General features: G+C 43.5%; 2 protein-coding genes across 6 annotated transcripts in view; one reads left to right on the plus strand and one right to left on the minus strand.

Annotated features, from left to right (window-relative positions):
- The window catches only part of APLF (aprataxin and PNKP like factor), a 791103-nt gene extending 790054 nt beyond the window's left edge, over positions 1 to 1049 (minus strand). Inside the window, exon 1 of one of the 2 annotated variants that reach the window (XM_078649586.1) lies at positions 703 to 1049. In XM_078649586.1, coding sequence (XP_078505712.1) covers positions 703 to 795 — 93 coding nt within the window. In that variant the 5' untranslated portion in view covers positions 796 to 1049. The remainder of the gene's footprint in view (positions 1 to 702) is intronic. The other variant, XM_078649585.1, reaches the window with a different exon arrangement.
- FBXO48 (F-box protein 48) overlaps positions 1 to 13479 on the plus strand; it is a 116254-nt gene that overhangs the window by 42257 nt on the left and 60518 nt on the right. The window contains exons 1-2 of one of the 4 annotated variants that reach the window (XM_078649589.1): positions 1618 to 1762; positions 12027 to 12085. The exons of 2 other annotated variants lie outside the window; for them this stretch is intronic. The gene's annotated coding sequence lies outside the window, so the exon portion shown is untranslated. Of the gene's footprint in view, positions 1 to 1610; positions 1763 to 12026; positions 12086 to 13479 lie in introns of those variants that run through there. One more of the 4 variants, XM_078649588.1, reaches the window with a different exon arrangement.

The raw sequence follows: 13479 nt of genomic DNA on the forward strand, positions 1-13479 counted from the left end.
CTGCTGATTTAATATAGTGAAGAGAGTAATGCATATTTCACGCCAACTTGTCCTTAATAGAACTGAAACGTTCCTTATCGTTAGCTAGGAAATTTTTCTCGCGTTAACAAATGTTTAAATATCCATGATAAAAAAATTCCACCACTGTATTTCTTATTGTATGCAAATAATAGAACAAAATAATAAATTATTATTCCACTAGTATGTGGATATTTATCACAAGAGCAAGTCACATAGAAATCATGGATTGTTAACAACATTTCTTTACACAATATATGAAGCTATGATTCATTGCAATCATAAGTAAAGTGCATAATACTGCAAAAGAAAAGTGATGCAGTGCAAAGTGATGCAGTGCAAAGTGATCAAGTGCCAAAAAAAATACAGTGGCATGTATGTAAGTAATATGTAATTATCAAACATGTAACTTATCAAATATGTAACACAAGTGGTCATTCATGGCGTATTCTGGTCGAAGCGAAGCCTAACCTCAAAAATATAAATAGTATCCGGTCTTGATGACTATCAACATCGCCCGAGTGGACGTTGCGCAAAATTACGAGCTGCAATCAACTCTGGTAATACAATTCATAATGTTATACGTGTATCATAGTGGTTATTCACAAGTTAATTGTGAACGGTTATAGGGTGAAATACGGTACGTCTGTCACTAGCTAGTTTGCATCAAAGTGCAGTACTTACTCCCAGAAACGGCCCTCTGCCTATCACCGTCTCCCCAGCTGGCAGAGAGATGCGACCGCAGCCGTCTGCCGCCTCCAGCTCCAGAGCAGGCATTTGTGAAAGAGGTCTCAGCTTGTTGGATCAACAACAACAGGATAGCTGTGCAAAAGCGTCAGTCGGGGCAGCTATCTCCTGCAGCGCGCGGCTTCCGCGTTTCGATTTGAAAGATTCCCATACCGACCGGAAACGAACCCTAGCGGCAAAGGTTCCGGGGCTGCTGAGCGAGGCGTGGGATCTCACCCGGCACGAGGCAGGGTAATGCGATCGGCCTGCAAAAGGGGGCAGTGGGCATCGCGAGGAACACGGATGACTTTAGCAGTTCATGATCGCAATTTCAAAGCACGTTTTGCTGTTGTAGTTTGTGTAATAACCTGTGGGTCTTCCTCTCCCAGACCCCTCGCCTCGCGCTAGGGTTGCACGCGAACACACGTGTGCCCTGCTTGGCTAGGTATTAAAGTCTGCGAGCCTATCTGTACGGAATGAACTTCCATCCCACCCCACAATTTAGGCTTTAATCGTCACACACACTCCACGTTGCTATACTAACTGTGCAGCACAGATAGGTAAGTAAACACCGCGTGGGGGAGGCGTGTTTAGTTAATCGCTCTCGGGCATGTTGATGTAGTGCTACAACAAGACACGCCTACATCCCCGCCCCCAACTTCTCACTGACAGCTGCCGCACCCCTCAGCGCGCTGCCATGGTGATCCTATCGATGTTCTTTAAATACCCTGAGTTTTCTACCCGTAGACATATGGGGTTTGTAGTTCTTTCTGTATTTTTTCTAGTTAAGTGGTTCATGGATGGGACTACAAATCCCGACAGCTATTGTAAAATTCTTAGAATGACAGGCGGAGACGGAGACGTGTATTGTTCCGTCATAAAAATATACAGTGATTCGGAAGTTCCAAGGTTTTAAACAGGCAGTGACTGTTCCTTTACCGTTGTATTTTTGATCCTAACGACAATATTCAAGGGACGGGGCCGGAGCAGCAGAGGAGACAGGCCGCAGCTGACAAAGGTGAGTTCCACGTTTTAAAAGGACTCAGAGAAACATTCTATAGTGTAATGACAAGAAGAATCCAAGCAATTGTAGCGCGAGCGATCAGCTTGCTTTATTTCTCGTGCAGCATTAAAGTAGGGTGACCAGATTTTCAGAACGAAAAACCGGGACGGGCACAGACGGGCTCTGCAGCCCTAATTCACACCTTATTGCTTGAAATCCTGCTGTGCTGCTTGAATGAGACGAGGCATCACAGCAGGAGAGTGAAAAGAAGTGAACTTATGTCTGTGTAAAGGGCCGGTTGACATGTGAGCCTGCAATACACTAATTAATGTACAGATTCACCCGACCCGCCCTTAAAAACCGGGACATTTTTGTGTTTTAGAAGAACGCCTCGGAGGCCGAGACAGTCCTTTGATAAAAAACTTGGACTGTCTGGGCCAATTCGGGACGTCTTCTCACCCAAGCATTAAGGCACTCGAGACATCTACAAACAGCTGCGCAAGCTGCCTTACTATCGATCACTGTGCTGTAGAATGATCAAGTTCAAGTTCAGGATTTATATAGCGCACTACTCACCCAGAGGGTCTCAAGGCGCTTGGGAGGTTGTTCATTATTTATCGAATAACCAGGTTTTAAGTTCTTTTCTGAAGGAGATGTGGTTCTGTGTAAGGCGGAGGTGAGTGGGGAGTGAGTTCCAGGTTTTGGCCACCAAGTAGGAGAAGGATCTACCTCCCATGGTGGATCTATGGATACGCGGAACTGCGGCGAGGCCTTGGTTGGAGGATCTTAGTTGGCGGTTGATCAACTGTGTTCCAATCAGAGCAACTGTTAGCGCTTTACATTGTGCTAGTTTTGGGGATCACAAAGCGCTACCTGATTAATCAAAATTCAAAACTGAGGCTGTTCAACAAAACAATACATTTAAATACGGGGGGAAGCAAATTAGGCTCGACAGTCAAGACGAAGAATGTTAAGTTTTCAAACCATTAAAGTTTATTCAACTTTAAAAATTACAGAAGGCAAAATCACCCAGTATCAATCAATATTTATTATGCATGCTTCAATTAACATGAAGTTGAAATCAAATCAAATAGAAAGAGAACAAACTAGCATAGGAACAGTGGCATAGCTGGGGGGGGGGCGCGGTGAGGGTGGACCGCCCTAGTTGGCACAAGTTTTGGGGAGGCAGCCCGCCCCCTTCCCCCTGCTCTTACCTGCGGCTGACATGGCAGCAAGAATCAGCAGTACCCCTTGAAACTCCACCCCCGCTTTTACCTGCCCCATCGCAGCTGCATCCCTCCACAACCCCATCAAACAACGCCCCCTGAAGGCAGCCTGGTTCACCACGACCTCCAAGAAGCCAGACGCTCCTGCAGATGCCTCGAGAAACTCTGGCAGAAGAGGAAAACCACTAAGGACCAGAAGACCTACAGGAACGCCATGAAGGAATGCCACCAATGCATAAGAGCCACCAAGCGGACCTATATCAAGAACAAAATCCCCACCAACGCAAGATTTGATTTGATTTGATTATAGGATTTGTAGAGCGCATGAATGCCCGCGGGCGTCTTGGCGCTAACATGACTGAGAACTGATAAGTGGAGGGCCTCGGGTAGGTCGGGGCCAGGCTAGCCCGAGAAGAGCCAGGTCTTTATATTCTTTCTAAAGATTAACAGAGATGAGATGTTTTTTATTTCTTCAGGGAGTTTATTCCAGGTTGTCGCAGAGTGCAGCAGAAAACCTCTCCCTCCCCAACTCAGTTGTTTGAAACGTGGGATGCGGAGGAGGTTAGCACCGCTAGATCTCAGCGTCCTAGCTGGAATGTAAGGTGTCATGTTTGTTTTCAGGAAATGCGGCCCTGACCCATGCATGGATTTTTATGCCAGACAAGCCAGCTTGTGACGCAAAATAATTCTTCAACGTTGTAAAGAAGTTCACCAAGTTCTCCAGCACATCATCCCAGGACCTCTGCAACAAGCTCAGCTCCTACTTCCACCGTAAAATCAAGGCCCGCTATGACAACTTCAGCAAACACACTCCAGACACCACCCCTCAACCCCACCACCGACAACCAGCCGACCATCACCACCTGGAAACCTGCTACCACGAAGACACCACTGCGACAATGAAGAACACCCACTCAGGAGCCCCCACGGACCCCTGCGCGCCGAACATCTACCACAGAGCCTCCGCCGCCATAGCACCCAAACTAGGCCGGACCATTAGCGCCTCCCTTGAATCCGGCATCTTCACCGACGACTGGAAGCGGGTAGAGGTCAAGCCCCTCCTCAAGAAACCCTCGGCCGACCCGACGGATCTGAAAAACTACTGGCCCATCTCTCTCCTCCCCTTCGCAGCCTAAGTCACCGGGAGATTCATCATCGCCCAGCTGACCACCTTCCCTGAAGAGAACTCCATCCTCAACTCCTCCCAGTCCGGATTTCGCAGCAACCACAGCACCGAGACCGCCCTCCTTGCTGCCACTGACGACATCTGCATGCTACTCTACCAGGGCCACGTTGCAGCCCTCATCCTACTAGACCTCTCCGCAGCCTTTGACAACATCTCACACCGCACGCTCGCAGCCAGACTCCAAAAGTAAGGTTTACGAGGAACCGCCCTTGATTGGATCCGCTACTTTCGCACCAGCAGGACCCAAAGGATCAGACTCCCACCATTCCTCTCCGAACCCACAGAAATCAACTGCGGAATACCCCAAGGATCCTCGCTCAGCCCCACACCCTTCAACATCTACATGGCCCTGCTCGCGGCCATCGTTAGACAGCATGGGCTCAGCATTGTATCCTACACCGACGACACCCAGATCATCCTCTCCCTGATGAAAAATCACAAAGACAACAGAATGCTTCCAGGAAGGAATGATGGACGTCACAGCCTGGATGAAAGACAGCTGCCTGAAGCTCAACTCAGAGAAGACTGAAGTCCTCATCTTTGAACCCTTCCCCTCGCCTGGGACAAGACCTGGTGGCCATCCGCCCTCGGAACCCCTCCCACTCCAACGGACCATGCCCGAAACCTAAGCATCATCCTGGACTCCTCCCTCTCTATGACCCGCCAGATCAACGCTGTCGCCTTCACCTGCTTCAACGTCCTCCGCATCCTCTGCAAGACCTTCAAGTGGATCCCACCCAAATGCAGAAAGACCGTCACCCACGCACTCGTAACTCATAACCAGCAGACTGGACTACGGCAACGCCCTCTATGCCAGAATCAACAGAACCCGGCTACACAAGCTCCGAACCATCCAGAACACCACAGCCAGACTCGTCCTCGGAACACCACGACACAAGCACATGACCCAGCACCTACAAGACCATCACTGGCTCCCTGTCGAGAAGAGAGTAACCTTCAAGCTACTCACCCACATCTTCAAACCACTCCACAACATCGGACCGAAATACCTCAACGAGAGAGTTTGTCGAGTAAAGAACGCAGATGCTGTTAGAGTCACAGCAGGGAGGTAGAACTGGAAACTCCTACGCCATCTCAAAACTTTATTGAGGCACTTGAAAACAACGTGGTTGGCAGAGCTCGAATAATGCTGAAAGTTGCTTCTGATTTGAAGGAACGCGACAAACACAAAATGGCGGCACGTACCGGTGACGCCGCGCCGGATGGCTCCCAGCATCACCAAGCAGGAAACACTCTCCACAGGCCACAGCAAACGTAGAAGACGTCACAGAAGGGAGACTGGCGGAAAGGCAAAGCTGCAGGAGGTAAGAGCACGCAGGCTTTGTGTGCACTCGAGTCAAATTTGAAAACCGTGGCAGACTGTCATAGGAAAGCGCACACACGGAGGAAATGTACAAATTGAAAAATTAATAAAGTACTTACAAACAATGTCCCAAACACCGGCATCAGTCCTTCCCACTCAAATAAAAGTACTGTATGACTGTATATGCCGATGAATTATTCAACTCTGAGCTACCATTACGTCGAAGCAGCAAAATAGAGCTGGTGGGACTGGTACGATGCTGCACAGCAGTGGCAGGTTACGTCGGCAGAGAGGTAATTAAAAGTTGAGAGCAGGCAGCTAGGCAGATCTGATAGAAAAGGCGGGTATCCTCCATTCTGATGGTAGTAGAATAAAGTAGATAAAAGAGTAATTTCTGAAACACTGTCCAAAGTGACAAGATAAGAATCACTGTAACAAAACAGCAGGAGAGAGAGCAGGAAAGTAGAGCAGGCACTGGTACACTAAGGTTGGGGAGACCAGTGTAAAGGTCACTGGTGGGGCTCAGGGGTGCCAGTATGCTTTTAATTCCGTAGCTTGTAGTTTCTTGAGGTTCATTATCTTGGAGGTTCTGTAGGCTTAAACGTTCAGTAGTCCATCAGTGGCACTGCAGGTTAAATTCCAGATCGTCTCCAAATGTAAAGAATGTAAATTAGTCCAGTAGCCGAGAAGTAGAATAAAGATGAAGGTTTATTAATGCAGTTCTTAGATGGTCTGTAGTAGATGGTAACAGGCATTACGTCTTAAGCCCATAAAGGATTGAGCCCCAGGACCAGCTTCCTTGCTGTTCACCCCTTACAACCAACTGACACTCCACAACCAGGCATCCCAACATTCCATTACATCACCATGCACAGTGTTGTGTGGAATCGTGCAGGGAAACGAAGACACCAGTGCAGAATAAGGTAGGTTTATTCTTTAAGCGATGAAGAACACAGCCTGGCATCTGGACTGTCCGAGTGCCGTCAGCCTAACACTCTAAAGAAACATGGAACGCACACAGGCATCCACGAGAACACCACGAGCCACACACCATGCACACATCATAACACACAGCACATTCACACTGGCTGAGTAGCAAGGGTAAAAAAACAGGAAAGATGCATTGGACTGAAAACCAGATACAACAAAATGGCACCTTTAAAAAAAATTATATTCACGAAATGTGCCCATCCCAATAGTAATCCTCCATCCCCTTGGGTGGTTTCGCATTCATCTTCCTTTTATCAGTTCATTTGCCAACCAAACCTTCACTGAATACATGAACATCATTCTTCTGTGCGCCAGTAATGCGCCCGCACCACTTGCATGGTCTCAGTGACGATCATCAACCACACTTGATGCAACGTGTTCAGATCCCCATCCCCACATCTAGTTAAGAGTTTGTTCTCAACTTCCCCTTTTGATTTTCAAACTCCTAATCATCATACTTTGCTACCCATCCTTTCTTGAAATTCTCACTTTTTCACACCACCGTTCTGCTCAAATATCACACTTTCACATCAGATAAACGGACTGAAGTGCACATATTTTTATCAGTCCTACGTGGTTCATAAAAGTCTCACCTTTAGCAACTTTACCCGTTTTCTTGACATTGCCTAATGGGCCCACCTTTAATACAACCTTGTGCCCGAGGTCTTTTTATTAAAATATTTTTTACACCTTTCATGGCTTTTGCTTATTCTCTCCCTATTCTCTTGTATGGGCCATTGTTTCTTGTCTGATCTGAACAACCAATGAGTGCAAAACCTAAACTTGGGGAATCTTTCCTTCATTAATTCAAAAGATTTGACTCCGGTGTCTTTGCGCACAAGCTCCCAGTAAGCCCATACTGTTTTTTTACTCAGTGTCTCCCTACAATTCAACTCTAACTGGTTGGCACTCATGAGGACACAATTGAAACACTTTGCCTTGCCATTACCACTTGGGTTATACAATGATCTAGTCATGTGCAAAAACACCAGTCTTAGGATGAGAATGTAGAATGGTTCACTTAGGATAATGACTACTGAAGTATACCCTGCAATTTAATTTCTCATGCAGTGAAAGGCCCAATGTGGACTGGAATTAATGACTGCGCTATGTAGCTTAGGTTTTCAGCTCCTAAACCGGTGCTTCTTGGCCCACCAACTTCAATTATACATGCACTTTTCTCCACAGAGACAGGTAGTGTTGGATTATTCCTTAGTACCAATTGACTATTTTAAATCAATAATAGAATTTAAAATAGCTTCCTTGTTGGGTAGCACCCTCTTTTCACAGCCCATAATATATCATTGTAATCACCCCAATACAAGAATTCAAAAATTCGTAGATGCCCCCATAAGTACAGAACCTTGGAAAAGAGTGAAATTGTCAATAGGGAAAATTAGTTCTCTTTCAGAGTGCAGGGGTAGTGCAATCTAGGTGGTGTGCAGTTAGTAAACTGGGCTGTTGTGTGGTGGGTATTGGTGTCACCCCCCCTTGGATAACCCGGTGTATTCATCTTCTGCATGAACTCACCGTGAGCCCAAAAAAAAGTTAGGTACAAGAATGAAATTGTGAACCTATAGAGATTCCTAACAAAGAGCTAAAGAGGCTAGATATCTAAAAGCCTTCTCTTCCTGATAAAAGAGATGAGAGTTTGTGAAGACAGATGAGGGAACACCAAAAGTGTCAACTCTAAGTTTATTGGAGAGAAAAGTGAACCCTTGTCCTGCACAGTCACCACAAGAAAGCCATGCTTCAACTGCCGCAGAACTCCCTTGAAACACCAGTACAGAAATTGGAGCACCAGGTAAAAAAACATAATACAACAATCTGCACGAAAATACAATAACCTGCGTGAGGCAAGTGAATGGACCAGCTCTATTGGTACAGAGTTATCATAGCCCCTTATAGGAAGCTCGTTTGAGATGTAATGCTGCTGCAGACAAGACATCTGTATGCAGATTCCGGCTTTCCGCTTGTAAAGAACAGTTGCTTCCTTATGTGTTTGTTGGAGGTCATTTTGAAGTACAGAGAAGTATTATTAGAAGCAAGGCATATTGAGGAAATGAAGTTCAAAATATTTTTGAACATTTAAAGACTGTAAATGTTGCATTTAATATGTGTTGGATTTTGTGATGGAGCAGAAAGAAATCTCATGACAGGACGAAGGACCAGCCTGCTATTGACCTGTTTCTCTACTTCAATTTCCTGTTAAGATCTTAGAGAGATTTGTTAACACACGTTTGTCTCCATTTATTGAAACTCAGTAGATTTTGGAAGAGGCTCAGTCTGGTTTTCGCCCTCCTTCAGCATGGGAAAGCCTTAATTAAAGTGTTGGATGACCTTTGATTGCTTACTAATAATTGCACTCCTCTGCCTTGGTTTTGTTAGACCTATCAGCAGGTTTCAATACTCATGATGTCTCATGACATTCTGCTGACCAGACTGCGCGAGGTAGGGATGGGTGTCTCTTCTCTTGATTGTCTTGGTTCTCGTTCTCAGACGGTGTTCATGGGCCCTTGGTGCTCCCCGTGTAAACCTTTAGGATGCAGGGTACCTCAAGGGCATTCATTAGGCCCCATCCTTTGAAACATCTATGTCCACCCACTCACTGCTTTGAATTTATCAGTTATGTAGACAACAGCAGTTGTTTGAAATTTAATTCCCATGAAGTGGAAATGATGATAGTTTCAGTGCATGGCTTGACTTCGTCTTTGGTTTTAGGCATTTTCCCATCTCAACTTGGCAGGTTCCCCCCCCCCCACCCCACCCCCATTGTCCAAGGTTAGATTTCTGGGAGTCATTTTTGGCTCAACTCACTAAATAAACATGTTAATCATCTTTCCTTTAGTTGCTTCATATTAATATAACTTTTAAGCAAAATTCTTCCATCTTTACCTGCTCAGGCTCGTCCTTTTGTTGTTTAGGCTACTATACTCAGTAGACAGGATCATGAGAACTCCATCTTCTTGGGTTTTTCTAAAAGTGAATGTCGTGTTTTCACAGCATCTATAATACTGTGGCTAAACTGGCTTTGCACTAGTCTTATTCGGGTTCTGTTTCATCTGCCCTAAATCATGTGCCTTAGCCCCGTTTAAAGAAGGGTACTGTTCAAGTCCCTATGTCTGATCTATTAGGTATTCACTCCATGGGCCCCTCCTACATTCAGGCCAGTGTTGGACCTGGCCCTCTCTGCAGGGTCACCCCCAAACCTTTTGGTTTACAGGACTCTGACCTTACCTCTGCTAATCAGCGCTAATGTGCTCTTTCCCTAAAACATGATACAATTGGCTTACACCTAATTGGTAAATTCAATTTATTTGTAAGTCCCTAGTTTTACAGAAATAAGACTTTCAGCATCAGGATACCTTGTTAGGACAGTGCGCTTTAGAAAAACCGATTAAATAACATATGTTTCACATGATATGTATATATGAACACATATAAGATATTAGGATCACTGAGCCCCCTCCAATAACACTAGGCTCTTTTGACTCTTTTAGAGCTGGGCATGAATAGCTTACTAATGTATTATAGGTGATAATAGTGAATCTACCAAAGCTTAGCAGGAAAAACACACCAATTACAGATGTTTGTTTGTCCAGAAAAAATTAGGAGGTTGGAGGCCAAACCTTGTTGGTCTCAGCAGATATTTCTTTTTAAATTCTGGATAGTCTCTGTTCTAGATAGAAGTACAGTCATTTGGAAAATAAGACTTTATAGACCTTCAGGGTGGACACTCCCATATCCCAGTGCATCCCAAACTCAGCTCTGAATATACTTGCAAAACACATGGGTCCAGTTTTGGCCTATCTGCAACAAAAAGCCAACAGAATGAAGGGCGTTGGGGGGACAATCAGACCTGCATGGTCTGTTGCTGAGAAAAACCACCATATTACCATCTTGGAGTTGAAGGCCAAAGGCCTTGCACTTTAAGCCTTTAAACCTGTTGTGATAGGATCCACAGTATAAATTAACACAGAGAAAATGACAGGGTGTATGACATCAGCAAGACACGAGGCATATCACCAATTCACTTGTTCTCAAAGTCCAGCAGATATGATTCTGGGCGCTATCATACAAGCTTAAACTCGCCTCATAAAAACACTTGGGCAGATCATCTCAGCCAAATGTGGTAAGGATAACTAGAATGAGAACTAGAGGTCAGTCAGCTGCAGCCACCTTTTCCCAAATGGAAACACAATGTGTAGACCTCTGTGTCAGTAGTTCATAAGATTGTTGTAGCATCAGAAAAGCCTTAGTTGAAGCATTTTTTATTTGTTGGTACAACCAGTTTGCATTTATGCTTCCTTCAATCTAACTAATTTGAAGAGTAATTGCTTTTATGAATACATTTTTTATACACATATTTAGTACACCAATTTGAACAGTATCTCAGTGGACAAGACAAACATATTTCGGGAGCATGCCAATCTACTGACCAAACACAAGGGAGTAAGGCATCCCATTCATGCATCATTACACCTCACTGCTTGTTTCCTGAAAATCTTGATTTGGATTCAATAGACATTTCAGAGGAATCCAGAGAAATATTGGCAGCCATGGCGTTAACCTCTATAAAGATAAATAGCCTGAAATGGGAGCAGTTGTGTTTCCTGTGTCAGCATAATAATCTGCAGCGTTTATCATAGTTACTAGAGTAAAATAATTCCTTCTTTTTTGCATCTCGTAAGAGCCGATTTGAAATATTCATCTATTTGATTTAATTTAGCAGTTATTTCCAAATTTAGAAGTCAACATCAGGGAATACTCATTTTTATAGAAAACGGCAAATCTGTTTTTGAAATGCTTATTCCCTGCTATTCTCCTCATTTGAAATCTCCTCCAGCCTTGGAGCTAAGTATGGTCTTGTTTCAAATCATGAACCTGTTCATAATGCTAAACAGAAATACCTGGAAAGGGGATCTCCTACTAGCAGTAATGTGTGCTACACAAGTAGCGGGAGATCCAGGCATTCTTCCTTAAACAACCATGTTTCTCTAATTACTGCTTGACCCTAAGGACAAATACTTCTTTTATTCAGCTGGTCGCTGCACAGATCCATCTCAACAAACCTATAATCTTGCCAACTTGCTTCCAAAATTCTACTTTTCCATCTAAAGTAAACTTAATTTTCTTGAAATTCAGGGATGGTTGAAATTGTATTTGTATAGCGCAAAGTTCTTAGTTAGAGTTTGTCAGATGGGTTACTCCTTCACAAATGTGACGGATATCCCATCTGCCATGTTATGAGTGCATTATTTCCAGTGACGTGTATAATACTTCAGATGTTTGTGACAGAGTGACCTGTTTGCCGAACTCTACACAAGGCTCAAAGTCTTTCAGGTCTAAGTACCAGCTGCTTGTATTGTACAACCCCATCACACAGGTACTTTTGAAAATCTGATGTACTTTTGTGTCTGGAGGAACATCCTGCTCATTTGGTAGAATTTGGGCAGCATCATTTGTTGAAAGTGTTAAATACATAAAGTGCAATGTTTTGCTCTGCTGAACACTGCTTTTAGTAATATGTACTTACTCTTCCCAACTTAACAGTAAAAAATTAAAGCTTGTGAATCCACAAAAGATATAGACTCTGGAGAACTGTGGTTAAGGTAAATAACCTTTTTCTTATTCAGTATTTTGACTCTAATGCTTTTGGTCTGTAGTTCATCTTCTTCAACATAACTCCTTTACTGTACCTACTTTGTGTCTCTGTAAATTGTACACTTTTCATCGCAAAATATATTTTTGGATTATGGAGTTACTGTTTTTCTTCTTTAAACTTGTTCTTATTGGATTGAAAATCTTTGTTCTAGATTATAACCTTTTTCTGTTTGTAGGTGTGACTCATTTCAGAAATTGGTGGGTTTATTTCTCCATACGTTTATTAGCATATTTTCAATATTGCGTCACCTTACGGGTACACATAGGCATCATCATATCATATACTTTTTTACCAAAACAATTTTACAACAGAACAACCCCAATGCATTAGCATATAACTTTTACATATACTGTAGTTAGATATGGTCCATAATTCGTAAGTCTTGTCTCTGCACATACATCACTAGAAATTGGTGTTTTTATAGATTTTTGTAGGAAAGTTCAGTTGAGCTTTGCACTTTTTCGATGTAAGCTATTTTTTATATATATATATGCAATCATTTTGAGTGTTAGTTTGGATCTTAACTTTTGTTGTGTGACTATCTGTTGGACTCTGTTGAGAATCTGATACTTTTTTTCAGAGACTGTCGATTTCATCTATTAGTTGTAGATTGTGTTTGCTTGGAGTAGCCTGACACCGCGTAGTCTGCTAACAGGATCAAACTCTTATTCAATAGGTGATGCTTTCCTGATAACTCAGTTGTTATGGAAATGCCTAAGTAAGTGCTTAACTGTTTTGATTATTACGTACATGTATACATTACAGAAGGGCACTAAGAATATGGAAATCAACATACCTCCCCCACAAAAGGATCAATCGTTTTAAGTCTACCAGGCCATTTTCCATTCCACAATAAAAACAATCAAAACCAAGTGCCTTTCTGTGTAATTCTATGAGATGAAGCTCACCTTAGTACGCACAAAGAACAAGGAAACAGATGTACTAAGTGGTTTAGCAGTTGCAAACTCTGAAAATTGCTACATTACTTTTACAAAAGAAAAATCACTTTTTTAAACGTTTCAAACCCATTTTTGTATTCAGAAAGCTTTTTCAAATCGCAAAATAGTTTTAGCAATGAGTACCAGTTCGCAATTCAGAAGGTTTGTGACCGTAACTCCTATTGCCAACCATTGTCAGTTACCAACTCCCAAGTTGAGGTGGTAACTAATTCACTAATGGGAAGATCTCCCCACTGAACCCCTTTTGCTTTGGGAATCAGAGAGGCAGGTTCAGCGGCAGTAAGGTAAGGAGTGATCCATGGTGCCACTGCTTGTTCTCACTAAAAGTTTTGAAAACAGAACACGTTTTAGGGAAAAAAGGGGGGAAAAGGCAGCCTAAGTT

This window comes from Lissotriton helveticus, chromosome 6, assembly GCF_964261635.1.
Source record: "Lissotriton helveticus chromosome 6, aLisHel1.1, whole genome shotgun sequence".
NCBI lineage: Eukaryota > Metazoa > Chordata > Amphibia > Caudata > Salamandridae > Lissotriton > Lissotriton helveticus.